Source organism: Chiloscyllium plagiosum, unplaced genomic scaffold (assembly GCF_037043375.1).
Source record: "Chiloscyllium plagiosum isolate Xiang-an unplaced genomic scaffold, Cpla_swu_hap1 HiC_scaffold_17, whole genome shotgun sequence".
Lineage (NCBI taxonomy): Eukaryota > Metazoa > Chordata > Chondrichthyes > Orectolobiformes > Hemiscylliidae > Chiloscyllium > Chiloscyllium plagiosum.
The window spans coordinates 56,519,091-56,533,165 of NW_028270155.1; the positions used below are offsets into that span (position 1 = coordinate 56,519,091).

The window sequence follows — 14,075 nt, forward strand, 5'->3', positions numbered from 1 at the left end:
AGATTGCGGTTGCCACTCTTTGCTGGCATGTTACAATAAAGAAAAATTAGAACTGAGCATGAAACATTTTTTTAGAAGCCTTTTGAAATTGGGCTAGCCAACACTTGAGAGAGAGAGAGAGAGAGAGAGAGGATGCCTGACATAGAGAAATATTGCTTTATTTCTTAAGTCTCACCTGTAATATATCGAACATTGAACCCCCACCACGTCTGCGTCAACCATATTGCCACTCTAAACTGATCCCACCTGCCTGCATGTGGTCCGTATTCCTTTATTCCCTGCCTGTTCGTGAGTTTGTTTAAAAGCCTCTTAAAACATTACTATGGTATCTGCTTGTACCAGCTCCCTTGTCAGCACATTCCATGCCTCTGTAATTAGACCCTTGGATAGAAATATACTGACAGATGATTTGTGATTTCCTGCAGTGACACAAGTTCTATTCTTGTATCAAGTGGATTGAGCACTGGTACTTTGGAAGAATTGAATGTTATTGATCATCAGATCCTATTTTCTGTTGAATATATTCTTACTCTCTTTGTGGGAGATGTTAGATACCAAGTGCCTACTATGCATCTGGGCTGTGTTGTTCTCCTGGTGTCTTGGTCAATATTTTCCATCCATCCAAATGATTTTTAATGAAACCTACTGTCTGTGGGACCTTCCTACGGTGGTTTTCCTGTATTTCAAAGCCTCATTTGCTATGAGGCTTGACCTTAGGGGTGCCCTTTCGGGGCTTGGTTGTGGGAAAATCTTGTTTTGACCTACTTTGAAACTCAGCGCATCACTCCCTTCTGAGGTAGAGTCATCAAAAATTTTTAATAGATGGAAATGTCATATTCAAAAATCAGACAGGTCAGCATAATTCTATTGAAATGTGGAGCAGGCTTGAGGGGCCGAATATCCAATTCTCCTAAAGATATGTTCTTTGTCCAGTGGCCAGAATGCCAGATACTTAACAAAATGAATGTTTTCAGGGGAACTTCAGTCTGTGCACTCTCAGCAGTGAAAGGAAGCACTGGAAGGGCCTTCGATAGCTTTGCTCAAACATTAGATTTTGACACTCAATCCTTGGAAAAAATTGTCTAAGATTGATCAAAAAAATTAAAACCTAAAACTGGCCCCTTTATGAAAGGTGTCAGAGAGAAAATGCCATGGGAGGAAATCACACGCCATAACTGGTCCAAAACTCAAAATGTCATCCTCTGCAGCAATCTGTCACATTTGCAGAGTGTCTTCTGGGTGGATATTGGTCTCAGCAGTCGCTTCCATACTTCAATCAAGTCAAAACCCCCAGATAATGAAGTTGGTCATTTATCTTGCATCCAAGAAGGGCAACCAAGAAATCAATCAAGACTTGGGCATGACTGTCCACATGGCTCAGGTCTGTTTTGTTAAATTTTTGTTTGAATATTATTCTGGTCATAGAATTGCTTAAACAACCTTTGATAGGAATTACTTAACATTTCTGTTAAGTGAATTAGTTGAGTATTTTCGTTTGATTCAGTTTGTGACCCGTTAACTCAATGATGGTGTGGTCACTGCTTGATCTGATATTTATTTGTTCAAGCATGTTACTGTGGGTTATTCCTTTGAAAGAAGGGGAATTGGTTCAACGCACCTGCTGATCAGTTAACTGAGGAATGTTTTACAAAGGACACAAGTGGCTCAGGAAGAAATTATTTATAAACAAAATTTGCGAAGTGTAATTTTGCACTGCTGTTTGACCAGATATAATTAGTGATTGCAGTTTGTCAAAATTTTCAATTTGGCAGTCAATTTCATTGATGTGTTAAGTTCTTTTACTCTTGAGATTCTTACGCACTTGATGCAACTGCAAGCACCAACTTCTGTGAACAAGCAACCAAATTTATTAACAGTACAGTACCAGCTTTGGAGAAACCCTGAACATTCTTCACCATGCTTGCAAGTTGTGCCCAGAGGTGTGTCTCTGAACAAAGGAAACAGTCTTTCCTTTATACAAAACTCTTTACATTACAATTAGTTAGTAGCCCACAAGACCACCCTCAGCCATCCCCTCATAGTCACATGCCACTCAAGATATAATGTAGTGACCACCCTACCTCCAGAAACAATGTAATGCAAATCATCCCTTAATGATCAATCTGTTGCAAATTGGAGTAGTCAAGTTCCAACTGTAATGTTGTTCTTGATTTCTGGATGAAAATAAATCATCCCTGAATGGCAAGGAAATGGCCATATAAAACTCTCACATTCTACCTAGAAGACAAAGACACACCATCTTATCCCCAGGCATTCAATTTCTTGCAGGTCAGTAGAGCAAATTAACTCTTTAATGTCTCATTCCCTCCTTTATCATTCCAAGATAACCACCGGGATGAGAAAGGCACACCAATTTATTCAACTGCCAGTACTTAAGCAAGTTATTGACACAACATACAGTAGGCTATTATACAAATGCGGAGGAAAGGGATTGTGGGAGACATAGCAGTTTGGATCAGTAATTGGCTTGCTGAAAGAAAACAGAGGGTTGTAGTTGATGGAACATGTTCATCTTGGTGTCCAGTTATTAGCGGCGTACCGCAAGGGTCGGTGTTGGGTCCACTGCTGTTCCTCATTTTTATAAATGACCTGGATGAGTGCTTAGAAGGGTGGAATAGTAAATTTGTGGACGACACTAAGGTCGGTGGAGTTGTGGATAGTGACGAAGGATGTAGTGGGTTGCAGAGAGACCTAGATAGGATGCAGAGCTGGGCTGAGAGGTGGCAAATGGAGTTTAATGTGGACACAAGTGTGAGGTGATACACTTTGGACAGAGGAATAGTAATGCAAAGTACTGGGCTAATGGTAAGATTCTTGGGAGTGCAGATGAGCAGAGAGATCGGTGTCCATGTATACAGATCCCTGAAAGTAGCCATCCAGATTGACAGAGTTGTTAAGAAGGCATGCAGTGTTTTGGCCTTTATTAATAGAGGGATTGAGTTCCGGAACCAGGAGGTTATGCTGCAGCTGTACAAAGCTCTGGTACGGCCACGCTTGGAGTATTGTGTACAGTTCTAGTCACCGCATTATAAGAAGGATGTGGAAGCTTTGGAAAGGGTGCAGAGGAGATTTACGAGGATGTTGCCTGGTATGGAAGGAATGTCTTACGATAAAGGGTTGAGGGCCTTGAGGCTGTTCTCGTTAGAGAGAAGAAGGTTGAGAGGTGACTTAATAGAGATATACAAGATAATCAGAGGGTTAGATAGGGTGGGCAGGGAGAGCCTTTTTCCAAGTATGGGGACGGCAAACACGAGGGGACACAACTTTAAAGTGAGGGGCGATAGGTATAAGACAGATGTCAGAGGTAGTTTCTTTACTCAGAGTAATAAGGGTATGGAATGCTTTGCCTGCAATGGTAGTAGATTCGTCAAGTTTAAGTGCATTTAAGTAGTCATTGGACAGGCATATGGTCATACATGGAATAGTGTAGGTGGGATGGGCTTCAGATTAGTATGACGGCGGCGCAACATCGAGGGCCGAAGGGCCTGTACTGTGCTGTAATGTTCTATGTTCTATAAAAATCACTAGCCCATGCAGTAGGTAGGATCCTCCCACATGGAAAAAATAGTTCACCAGTAAAGTTCTTAAATCCACAGTCCTTAGTGACCACTCCACCCCCTCCAAGTCAAGTGGAAACAAGCCAGTTATCAAAAATCTTGTTCCGTTATCTAAAATCTTAAGTCCAAACCTGAAAATAAAATTCAGTCTGTCCTTGTACACCACTCCATGGAGAAATCTGAATTCTTGGATAAGGGCAGTTAAATACTTAACACTGACGAGAGTTCCATGTGGAGATGCTTCAGATGGAGGATACCAATGCGTATGAGGGCAGTGCAGCAGCAGCGTAGATGAATGTGGCATTCTTTGCTGCTTCTGCTCTGCTATCAAATGTAACAAAGCCAACTGGCAATTTTAATGTTTGCTTGATCAGTGAACCATCGTGTCCCTTAAATGATCGAAAGAGAAGAAAAAGCTCACGTGGTTTAGTGTCCATAGGAAGGCCACTGACAAGTGTACTGACTTCCTCTTCACCATTGTTAGCTGTTTCACTTTTCGTGCTCACAACTGATGAGCTGATTGAATCCATTGGATCAGGTTATGGAGGGGTGGGCGGTGGTCCGAAGGTGTGTTTTACCTGTGAATGGAGAAACTAGAGAGACGTTGTTAACTGCTGAAAGTATCTCTGCATCTCCCCTCTCATTCGCTCCTTTCCAAGGTGGGTATCAGTGTGAAGATAGTCACACATTTGACTACAGTAAATTGTCTCTGCCTTTTTCAACATTCTCAGTAGTCTTGAAGTCTATTACTGTCTTCACTATGACATTATCAAGTTTTATATAATCTATAAATTTTTAAATTGTACTGCCTAAACAATTCAGTCACCTATATAAAAAAACAATCGATGGTCCTAAGATTAACCCTTGGAAGACTCCAGTTATTCAAAAATTATTTTCCTTTAACAAGTTGATACTTGCTGTGGTTCTGTTCGCCGAGCTGGAAGTTTTTGTTGCAAACGTTTCGTCCCCTGTCTAGGTGACATCCTCAGTGCTTGGGAGCCTCCTGTGAAGCGTTTCTGTGGTGTTTCCTCCAACATTTATAGTGGCCTGTCCCTGCCGCTTCCGGTTGTCAGTTTCAGCTGTCCGCTGTAGTGGCCGGTATATTGGGTCCAGATCTATGTGTTTGTTGATGGAGTTTTTGAATGAATGCCATGCTTCTAGGAATTCCCTGGCTGTTCTTTGTTTGGCTTGCCCTATAATGGTAGTGTTGTCCCAGTCGAATTCATGTTGCTTGTCGTCTGCGTGTGTGGCTACTAGGGATAGCTGGTTGTGTCGTTTCGTGGCTAGTTGATGTTCGTGGATGCGGATCGTTAGCTGTCTTCCTGTTTGTCCTATATCAGCTATCCCTAGTAGCCACACACGCAGACGACAAGCAACATGAATTCGACTGGGACAACACTACCATTATAGGGCAAGCCAAACAAAGAACAGCCAGGGAATTCCTAGAAGCATGGCACTCATCCACAAACTCCATTAACAAACACATCGACCTGGACCCAATATACCGGCCACTACAGCGGACAGCTGAAACTGACAACCGGAAGTGGCAGGGACAGGCCACTATAAATGCCAGAGGAAACACCACAGAAGCGCTTCACAGGAGGCTCCCAAGCACTGAGGATGTCACCTAGACAGGGGACGAAACGTTTGCAACAAAAACTTCCAGCTTGGCGAACAGAACCACAGCAACGAGCACCCGAGCTACAAATCTTCTCACAAACTTTGAAGTTGATACTTGGCTAATGTGAAAGCTGTCATGAAAAGAATTTCAAAAATCTGCAACAGCAAGAATACAAAATAATGTTTCCTGTGTTCTAGCCATTGAAGCAGTTCCAGTTCAGATTTAAATCTCGAATATTTATAGGCAGCAAATGCAGAATATATTAAAATATGTTCTCCAAGTGAAACTTCCCAAATAAAAGTCGGAATTATAGTGGCAACTTTGATAGAAATCAACATTCTTTGAATTTTCAATATGAAGGGGGCCAATGAAGTCTTTACAATAATTGACAACTTGAACATCTCAGCCTCCAGTTCTAATATTCTCAAACCGTAAAACGTCAAAATTAAAATGCACTCTTTTTGTGAATATTCTGCATTAAAAACACAGCAAAGATACTTTAATACAATACTCTCGTGGCTAAGACATTACAACTGACACAATTGTTTTTTGAAACGGGCATTGTAGAATTTCAAACAAACCAGGGGCTTGAGCTCCTCAATCAATTTGTTTTAAGGTTGCAAGTTTGATAATTTTTTAAAAATGACCTAATATTTCAATGTAAAAACAAACTTCCTGATTACATAGCTCACAAAACTCATTAATATCCTGATTCAAATAAGGCAAAACAGTTACTTAAAGATTTTCTGAACCAGTATTTTAACAAAACAACATTTAAATATCAAACACACTCAGCATGGCATAATTTACATTGAAACTGCTGTTTCTGACCCAACCTTAATTTCAGTGTTTCTTTTTTTTTTTCAGCATCCTCTCAATGAAATTACTCTTATTAAAAAAAGGCCTCACATGTGACCACATGGCGTCGCAGTCCATGCCACTCTTTCTCTTCTTCTCTCCCCCCCCCCCCCCCCAGAAGAAAGACTTGCTTAGGGAAGAATTAGGGTGTGTAGAATTGGGTAGCAAAATGCAGGGGATGCAGACAATGGAAATGTGGACCTGGTTTAAGGAACAGATATTGCGTGTTCCTGATAGGTATGTCCCTGTCAAGCAGGGAGGGAGTGATAAGGTAAGGGAACAGTGGTTCACGACAGAAATTGCATCTCTTGTTAAGGAGGAGGCTTATGTGTTGACAAGGTGGTGGAGACTTACAGACCGGCTTGGAAGGATTTAAAGAGAGTTAAGAGCAAAGAGAGGACACGAGCGGTCTTTAGCAAATAGAATAAAGGAGAATCCTAAAGTTTTCTATAGGTAGGTGTGGAATAAAAGGATGATTAGGAATAGGGCCAGTCAAAGACAGAAGTGGAAAGTTGAGTGTGGACCCTCTGGAGATTGGAGTTGCTAAATGAACATTTCTCATTGGTTTTCACTTAGGAAAAGGAGAATATTGTAGCAGAGAAGAATGAGATAAGAGATATTAGACTAGACAGGATCGAGGTTCTAGAAGGAGTGAAAGTAGACAAGTCCTCTGGGCCGGATGGGATTTATCCGAGGATTTTTGGGGAAGCGAGGGAGGAGATAGCAGAGCCTTTGGCTTTGATATTTGAGTCGTCATTGTCTACAGGTTTAGTACCAGAGGACTGGAGGATTGCAGATGTGCCCTTGTTCAAGAAGGGCAGTAGAGATGACCCAGGTAATTATAGACCAGTGTATACTTCCTTCCTTCTTTTGTAGAAAAGGTTTTGGAAAGGATTATAAGAGATAAGATTTATAATCATCTAGCAAGCAACAATTTGATTTCAGATAGTCAACATGGTTTCGTCAAGGGCAGGTCATGTCTCACAAACCCCGTTGAATTTTTTGAGAAGGTGACCAAGTATGTAGATGAGGGTAGGGCAGTTGACATGGTATACATGGACTTCAGTGAAACCTTTGATAAGGTTCCACATAGGCTGTTGGAGAAAATGCAGAGGCATGGAATTGAGGGTGATTTAGCAGTTTGGATTAGAAACTGGCTTTCTGAAAAAAGTCAACGAGTGGTGGTTGATGGAAAATATTCAGCCTGGAGTCTGGTTACCAGTGGTGTGCCACAAGGATCTGTTTTGGGACCACTGCTGTTTGTCATTTTTATAAATGCAGGCATAGGTGGATGCAGGCATAGGTGGATGGATTAGTAAATTTGCAGACGACACTAAAGTCGGTGGAGTTGTGTACAGTATGGAAGAATGTTACAGGTTGCAGGGGGTCTTGGATAAACAGCAGAATTGGGCTGAGAGGTGGCAAATGGAGTTCAATGCAGCTAAAAGGGAGGTGATCCACTTTGGGAAGAATAACAGGAAGGCAGAGTACTGGGTCAATGGAAAGATTTTTTGGTAGTGTGGATGTGCAGAGGGATCTTGGAGTCCATGTACATAGATCCCTGAAAGTTGCCACCCAGGTGGATAGTGCCATTAAGAAGGCATTCGGTGTGTTAGATCTCATTTCGTAGAGGCATTGAGTTCCGCAGTCGCAATATCATGTTGCAACTATACAAAACGCTAGTGCGGTCACACTTGGAATATTGTGTACAGTTCTGGTCCACATATTTCGGGAAGGATGTGAAAGCATTGGAAAAGGTGCAGTGGAGATTTACCAGGATGTTGCCTGATCTGGAGGAAAGGTCTTATGAGGAAAGGCTGAGAGACTTGGGTCTGTTCTCATTGGAAAGAAGGCTAAGAGGGGATTTGATAGAGACGTACAAGATGATCAGAGGATTAGATAGGGTAGACAGTGAAAGACTTTTTCCTAGGATGAGGTCTTCAGCTTGTACGAGGGGGCATAACTACATATTGAGGGGTGATTGGTCTTAAATCTATGTCAGAGGCAGGTTCTTTCCGCAGAGAGTGGTAAGGGCATTGAATGCCCTATTTGCTAATGTAGGAGGTAAAAACAATGACTGCAGATGCTGGAAACCAGATAGTGGATCAGTGGTGTTGGAAGAGCACAGCAGTTCAGGCAGCATCCAACGAGCAGCGAAATCGATGTTTCGGGCAAAAGCCCTTCATCAGGAATAAAGGCACTGCCTTTATTCCTGATGAAGGGCTTTTGCCCGAAACGTCTATTTCGCTGCTCGTTGGATGCTGCCTGAACTGCTGTGCTCTTCCAACACCACTGATCCACTATCTGCTAATGTAGTCAACTCAGCCACATTAGGGAGATTTAAACAATCCTTAGATAAGCACATGGATGATTTTGGGATAGCAATTGTTGCTTGCTAGGTGATTATAAATCTTATCTCTTATAATCCTTTCCAAAACCTTTCCTACAACAGAAGTAAGGAAGTATACACTGGTCTATAATTATCTGGGTCATCTCTACTGCCCTCCTTGGGGATGGGTTGAGAATAGTTCACAGGTCAGCACAACATCGAGGAACGAAGGGCCTGTTCTGTGCTGTATTGTTCTATGTTCTAAAGCTTCCATAGCAGTCGATGCACAAAGCGGACTGGCTCCACTTTCTCCCCCTTTCCCAGTGACGCCATGTTGTCCTTAAAGTACTTCTAAGGGGAAGTATGGGGTATAAAGATAACTTTAAACAGTAGTAAATTTTGTTTAGATGTTTTTCTTTGAAGTTCCTGATTTCTAGCTTTTTTTAATGCTGCAGAGCCCCAAACCTCACCACTAGAGAACATTAACCTACTTTTTACCCAGGGGACTTTAAACTCCGAATTCCCAGGAACTTATGATTCTGAAAGCAAGCTCATTGGCATGCAATTGCCTAAATTACCTCAGATTCCATCACCAGAGTCCATGGGGATGAGGGTCGACTGAGTGGTAGGTTAAGGCGAAAAATTGAGGTAAATCTTACCTCGTGGGCTCATCCATCTCTCACAACCAGCACACTCAGTCACTTATCTGGTACACCTGGAAGCCCTGTGCATGTTGGAATCCTACTGCTGCCACCAAATATTTGGTTCCTTGACTCTTGAGATTCTTACTTGATGCAACTGCAACACACCAACTTCTGTGAACAAGCAACCAAATTTATTAAGCACAACCAGTACAGTACAAGCTTTCTGGAGGAACCTTTAACACGCACCTTGCAGAGCTTATGGTGTCGTTGCAAAAGCTCTCACCGAACAAAGGAAACAGTGTTTTTCTTTTTTTTATTTCAAAAATATACTTTATTCATATATATTTAATCTATACAATTGGACATGTCATCATTCTGTAAACATTCCATTTCTTTACGTATCGAAACAGGGTAATCATTCATATTCACAGGTTAGTGCGATTACATTGAGCTCAGACGCCAGCGGAGCCCAAATGACTGCGTGGGCCCCCTGTTCTTCGTTAGGCAGGCAGATGTTAGACAGTGGTCTTTCCCCACCGCGCCTTGGCGGCAGCTGCCCCAAGCTTCAGCGCATCCCTCAACACGTAGTCCTGGACCATGGAATGTGCCAGTCTGCAACACTCAGTCGGGGTCCTGTATAAACAGTGTTTCCTTTATACAAAACTCTTTACGTCATAGTCAGTTAGTACTGCCCACAAGATAACCCTCAGCCATCCCCAGATAATTGCATGCCCCTCAAGATTCAATGCTGTGACCACCCCATCTCCAGAAACACTGTAATTTAAATGATCCCTTAATGGTCAAATCTGTTGCAAATTTTTTTGGTAAATATAGGGGTGTAGTCAAGTTCCATCTGTAATGTTCTTATTGATTTCTGGATGAAAATGTAAATCATTCCTGAATGGCAAGGAAATGGCCAGTAAACCTCCCACATAAGACAAAGACACCCCACCTTACCCCTGGGACATTCAATTTCTTGCAGGTCAGCATAACAAATTAATTCTTTAATAGCTAATTAAAGATTGGGATTATGGTGAGAAGTTTTTCATACCCTTATTAAGCCATTTTTAGATAACTAAAACAACTGAAACATCGTGGGACACATAGCAAATTTACTTTGTAAAAAATCACTTGTGAATTTTTATTTCTGGTTCTGATGTTATTGTTGAACTGATTAACACAGCACTTCGAAGGGTATAGCGTGCACAATACTGAAGGGAACAGCATGTTGCTAAATTTCTATGATCTAATGTATTTTCACATTTAGTGGTAAACCAGTACATAGGTCTGGTTGCTGTTTCGTGCTAGAATTTTATTGGATCCATCTGAAGCAGACCCAAGATTATTAACCCAAGTGAAGCTTTGCTCGAATGCAATGTTGGTAAAGTGTTTTGAGGCATCCTCAATACCAAGTTGAAAGGAGAATTAAGTGAATTGTTTGCAGATTTTGAGTCTGTTAAACAACTAATCAACAATAGATTATGGGCCTTGAAGCTGTAGTGCCTTTCACCTAACTGAAAATATAGAAACGTATAAAAAATCTCAGCATAGAAATTGAATTAAGGCATTACTACTTGACGTAACTTTAAAATGAGACAGTGTTGCTTTTGGGCATAAAATTTTAAGAATTAGCCCTTAGATTTTGACACTACTTAGTGTTTATGGAATAGAAGGAAGCTATTTGGCCCACTGAGTCGTGTGGTTCTCGGTGCAGCATTTTGGTCAGATTAGTTCTCTTGCAGTGGGCCTGCAAGTTTAATTTCCTCATGCTTGTTGAATTTCTTTTTAGAAATTACAGTGTGGAAACAGGCCCTTCGGCCCAACAAGTCCACACCGACCCGCCGAAGCGAAACCCACCCATACCCCTACATTTACCCGTTACCTAACACTACGGGCAATTTAGCATGGCCAATTCACCTGACCCTGCACATCTTTGGACTGTGGGAGGAAACCGGAGCACCCGGAGGAAACCCACGCAGACACGGGGAGAACGTGCAAACTCCACACAGTCAGTCGCCTGAGGCGGGAAGTGAACCCGGATCTCAGGCGCTGTGAGGCAGCAGTGCTAACCACTGTGCCACCGTGCCGCCCACAAATTGTTTATCACCAGCATTACAGATTGCTGCAGAAATAAGGGAAGATTAAGAACGTCTGATTAGCCAAGAAAAGTTTTTCACTGTTAAAAAGGACTGAAACATTTTTTCTTTTTAGAGAGATATTTTATAATTAATTTTAAAATGCAAAATGATGCAATCATTGTCCATTGCAATCAAAACTTGGTAGAGAACTTTCTTAAGCATTGCAGCATCAACATGGGCCATCATTATAGGACTCCCTTCCTAACAGCGCAGTGGGTGTTCCTGTATCCAAGGATTTCAGCAGTTCAAGAAGGCACATCACTGATATAATCTTGGGGCCATTTGGGAATGGACAATTGCTGGCCCAACCAGTGATGCCCACATCCCATGAACAAATAAGTGCAGTTATTGTTAAAACAATTATTCCTTATCTAATATCCTTTTAGGAATTAGACTCAGAATTTTTAGATTAACAAATATTCTCCCTTTTAATTTGATAATTTGCCCTGATCAAATTGAACAGGTTCTTTCTTTTGAGTTCTTAATTAAATCCATTCCAACTGAAAGTTCTTGCAAAATGAAATAACATTAACTTTAAGGAAGATGTGCTGCCAAATTGCATCCTGTGATTCAGGATAGAGCAGTAGAGCTGGTGTGTGCTGGTATTTCAGATGGTTATCTGACTGTGAAGACTCGAGGGTGATCGTATGGCTGTACTGTTGCAAAAGCTTTGGCCTTTAGAGTTGGTTTCTGGGGGGGATGGGAGTTGGGAAGAGGTGTTATAAGAAAAGGGTGTGGGTTGGGGGTTAGGAGCAATGTTCCCTGTAATTGTGTCACTGTTTGTGTGTAGGTGAGATTGGTTTCAATGTATCTTGAGCCACCCAAGAATATTGAGAACTTAGCGGAAGGAAAGGGCTTATGCCCAAAACGTCGATTCTCCTGCTCTTTGGATGCTGCCTGACCTGCTGCGCTTTTCCAGCAACACATTTTTCAGCTCTGATCTCCAGCATCTGCAGTCCTCACTTTCTCCAGAAACATAGAAGTGTATAAAATAAATATGCAGTGTACTTTTAAAACCATATGATGTCTGTTTGATGTGTTGTTAAATATATTGTCACGTGTACGAATGCACAGTGAAAAGCTTTGTCTTGCGAGCAATATAGGCAGATCAGAGTTAAGTAGCATAGCTAAGTAAATAGGTAAACAGTGGCAAAAACTCAGGTACAGATGAATGTTAAGAGTTTGAGAGTCCATTCAGTATTGTAAAAACAGTAGGGTTGAAACTGGCTAGTGCATGTGTTCAGGCATCTGTACCTTCTCCCTGATGGTACAGGTTATAGAAAAACATTGCCAGAGTGGGATGGATCTTTGAAAATGCTGGTGGCCTTTCCTTGACAGTGGGCCTGATAGATGGATTCTACAGATTGGAGGTTGGCCTTTGTGATTGTCCGGGCTGAGTTCACCACTGTGGTCAATAATACACAAACTTTTAATTATACATTAACTGTTACTATTTGACTTTATTCTGTTTTTATTGATGTTGAGGGTGATATTGAGTTTCAATTCATAATATTTTTGTTCGTAGAATGTGGCCATCACTGGCAATGCTGTCATTGTTGCCCATATCGAATTGATCTCAAAGTGATGAGATAAAATGGATTCCTATTGGAAATCCTTGCTAAGCATTGTCACAGTCCTTTGATTTGTTTTGCATGTGTATAATTTGGCAAGATGTGGTCTTTTATACTTCATCCTGTATTAAATGTACTAACTGCATCGAGTGCAGAACTCTAATTTCAGTGTAATGCATATTGCAGAAAACTGATATTTCTACCCATTTGAAGTCCAATAATTCCACCTTTTTGAAGTGCCTGAAAACATTTGCACTCAGAACAAAGGCACAAAAGGTTTTCAGAGTTCGACTTATTGGCTGATTTTTTTTTTTGGCATATCCTTGTCTTAGGTCAGTCTCAACTCTTTTGTTTAAACCTCATATAAGAGCACACTCTTATTAAATCACCTTTTCTAATCAGAACTTTGTAAAGCTTCAACATGCCTTCCCTATTTTTATGCTCAATGTATCTATTTATGGAGCCCAACATCTGACCTACTTTGTGAGCCACGCTCTCATGATCTGCCCTCTTTGAAAGATCCATGGATGTGCACCCAAAAGCTCTATATTCCAAAACATACTTTAAAACCATGCCTTTAACTATACATTTCCTCTTTGTCTAATCAGTCAAATTGCATCACCTAAACAGGTGCTTCTCTGGATTAAATTGTATTGAGTATTTGCCCATTGTTAACCTGTTGCAGTCACTATTTGCCACACCTTCAGGTGAGGTATCATTGAAAACTTTTGAAAATTGATTTTATTCCAAAATCTATGTATGTATCAAATGCATATGTGTAGATGCACTTCATTTAAAAAAAAAGACCATCCTTTAGTCTGATGCTTTCTTGAAGTCCATAGATAACCTCTAGTGCATTTGCTTCATTACCCTTGTTAACTTTGATTTTTTAAAAATAATCAGATGTCAAGTACAAGCTGCCATTCACAAATCCATGCTAACTCCTTAATTGGCCTGAACCCCTCCAAGTGCTTCTACATGTTCCTGAGTTTCTAAAACCATAATTACCAATAATGTTAAACTGATCAGCCTATACAGATGTCCTTATTACTTTTTTAACAAGAGCATCGCATTTGCCAAATCTCTGGCACGTAGAAACTTTGAACGCAGGAGTAGGCCATTTGACCTTTCAGTCTACGCTGGTATTTAATAGAATCCAAGTCTATAGAGGATTGGCACATTATGGGAAGTCTTTATTCTGTCTCTAACCCCCAGTGCCTTCAGCAATCTTGGATGCAAGCTCTCCAGGCTAAGTAACTTATCCAATATAAGCATAGCCAGCCTTTCTAATACGTCTGAGCTATAACTTGCCACCACATCCATTATCATCTCCAAT

General features: G+C 41.1%; 1 protein-coding gene across 9 annotated transcripts in view; it reads left to right on the top strand.

Moving 5' to 3' along the window:
* LOC122558466 (nuclear transport factor 2) overlaps positions 1-14,075 on the top strand; it is a 52,371-nt gene that overhangs the window by 32,949 nt on the left and 5,347 nt on the right. The window contains exon 7 of one of the 9 annotated variants that reach the window (XM_087995950.1): positions 1,209-1,664. The exons of the other annotated variants lie outside the window; for them this stretch is intronic. Within the exon in view, the coding sequence (XP_087852076.1) occupies positions 1,209-1,298 (90 nt within the window). The 3' untranslated portion in view covers positions 1,299-1,664. Of the gene's footprint in view, positions 1-1,208; positions 1,665-14,075 lie in introns of those variants that run through there. 9 annotated transcript variants of the gene reach the window in all.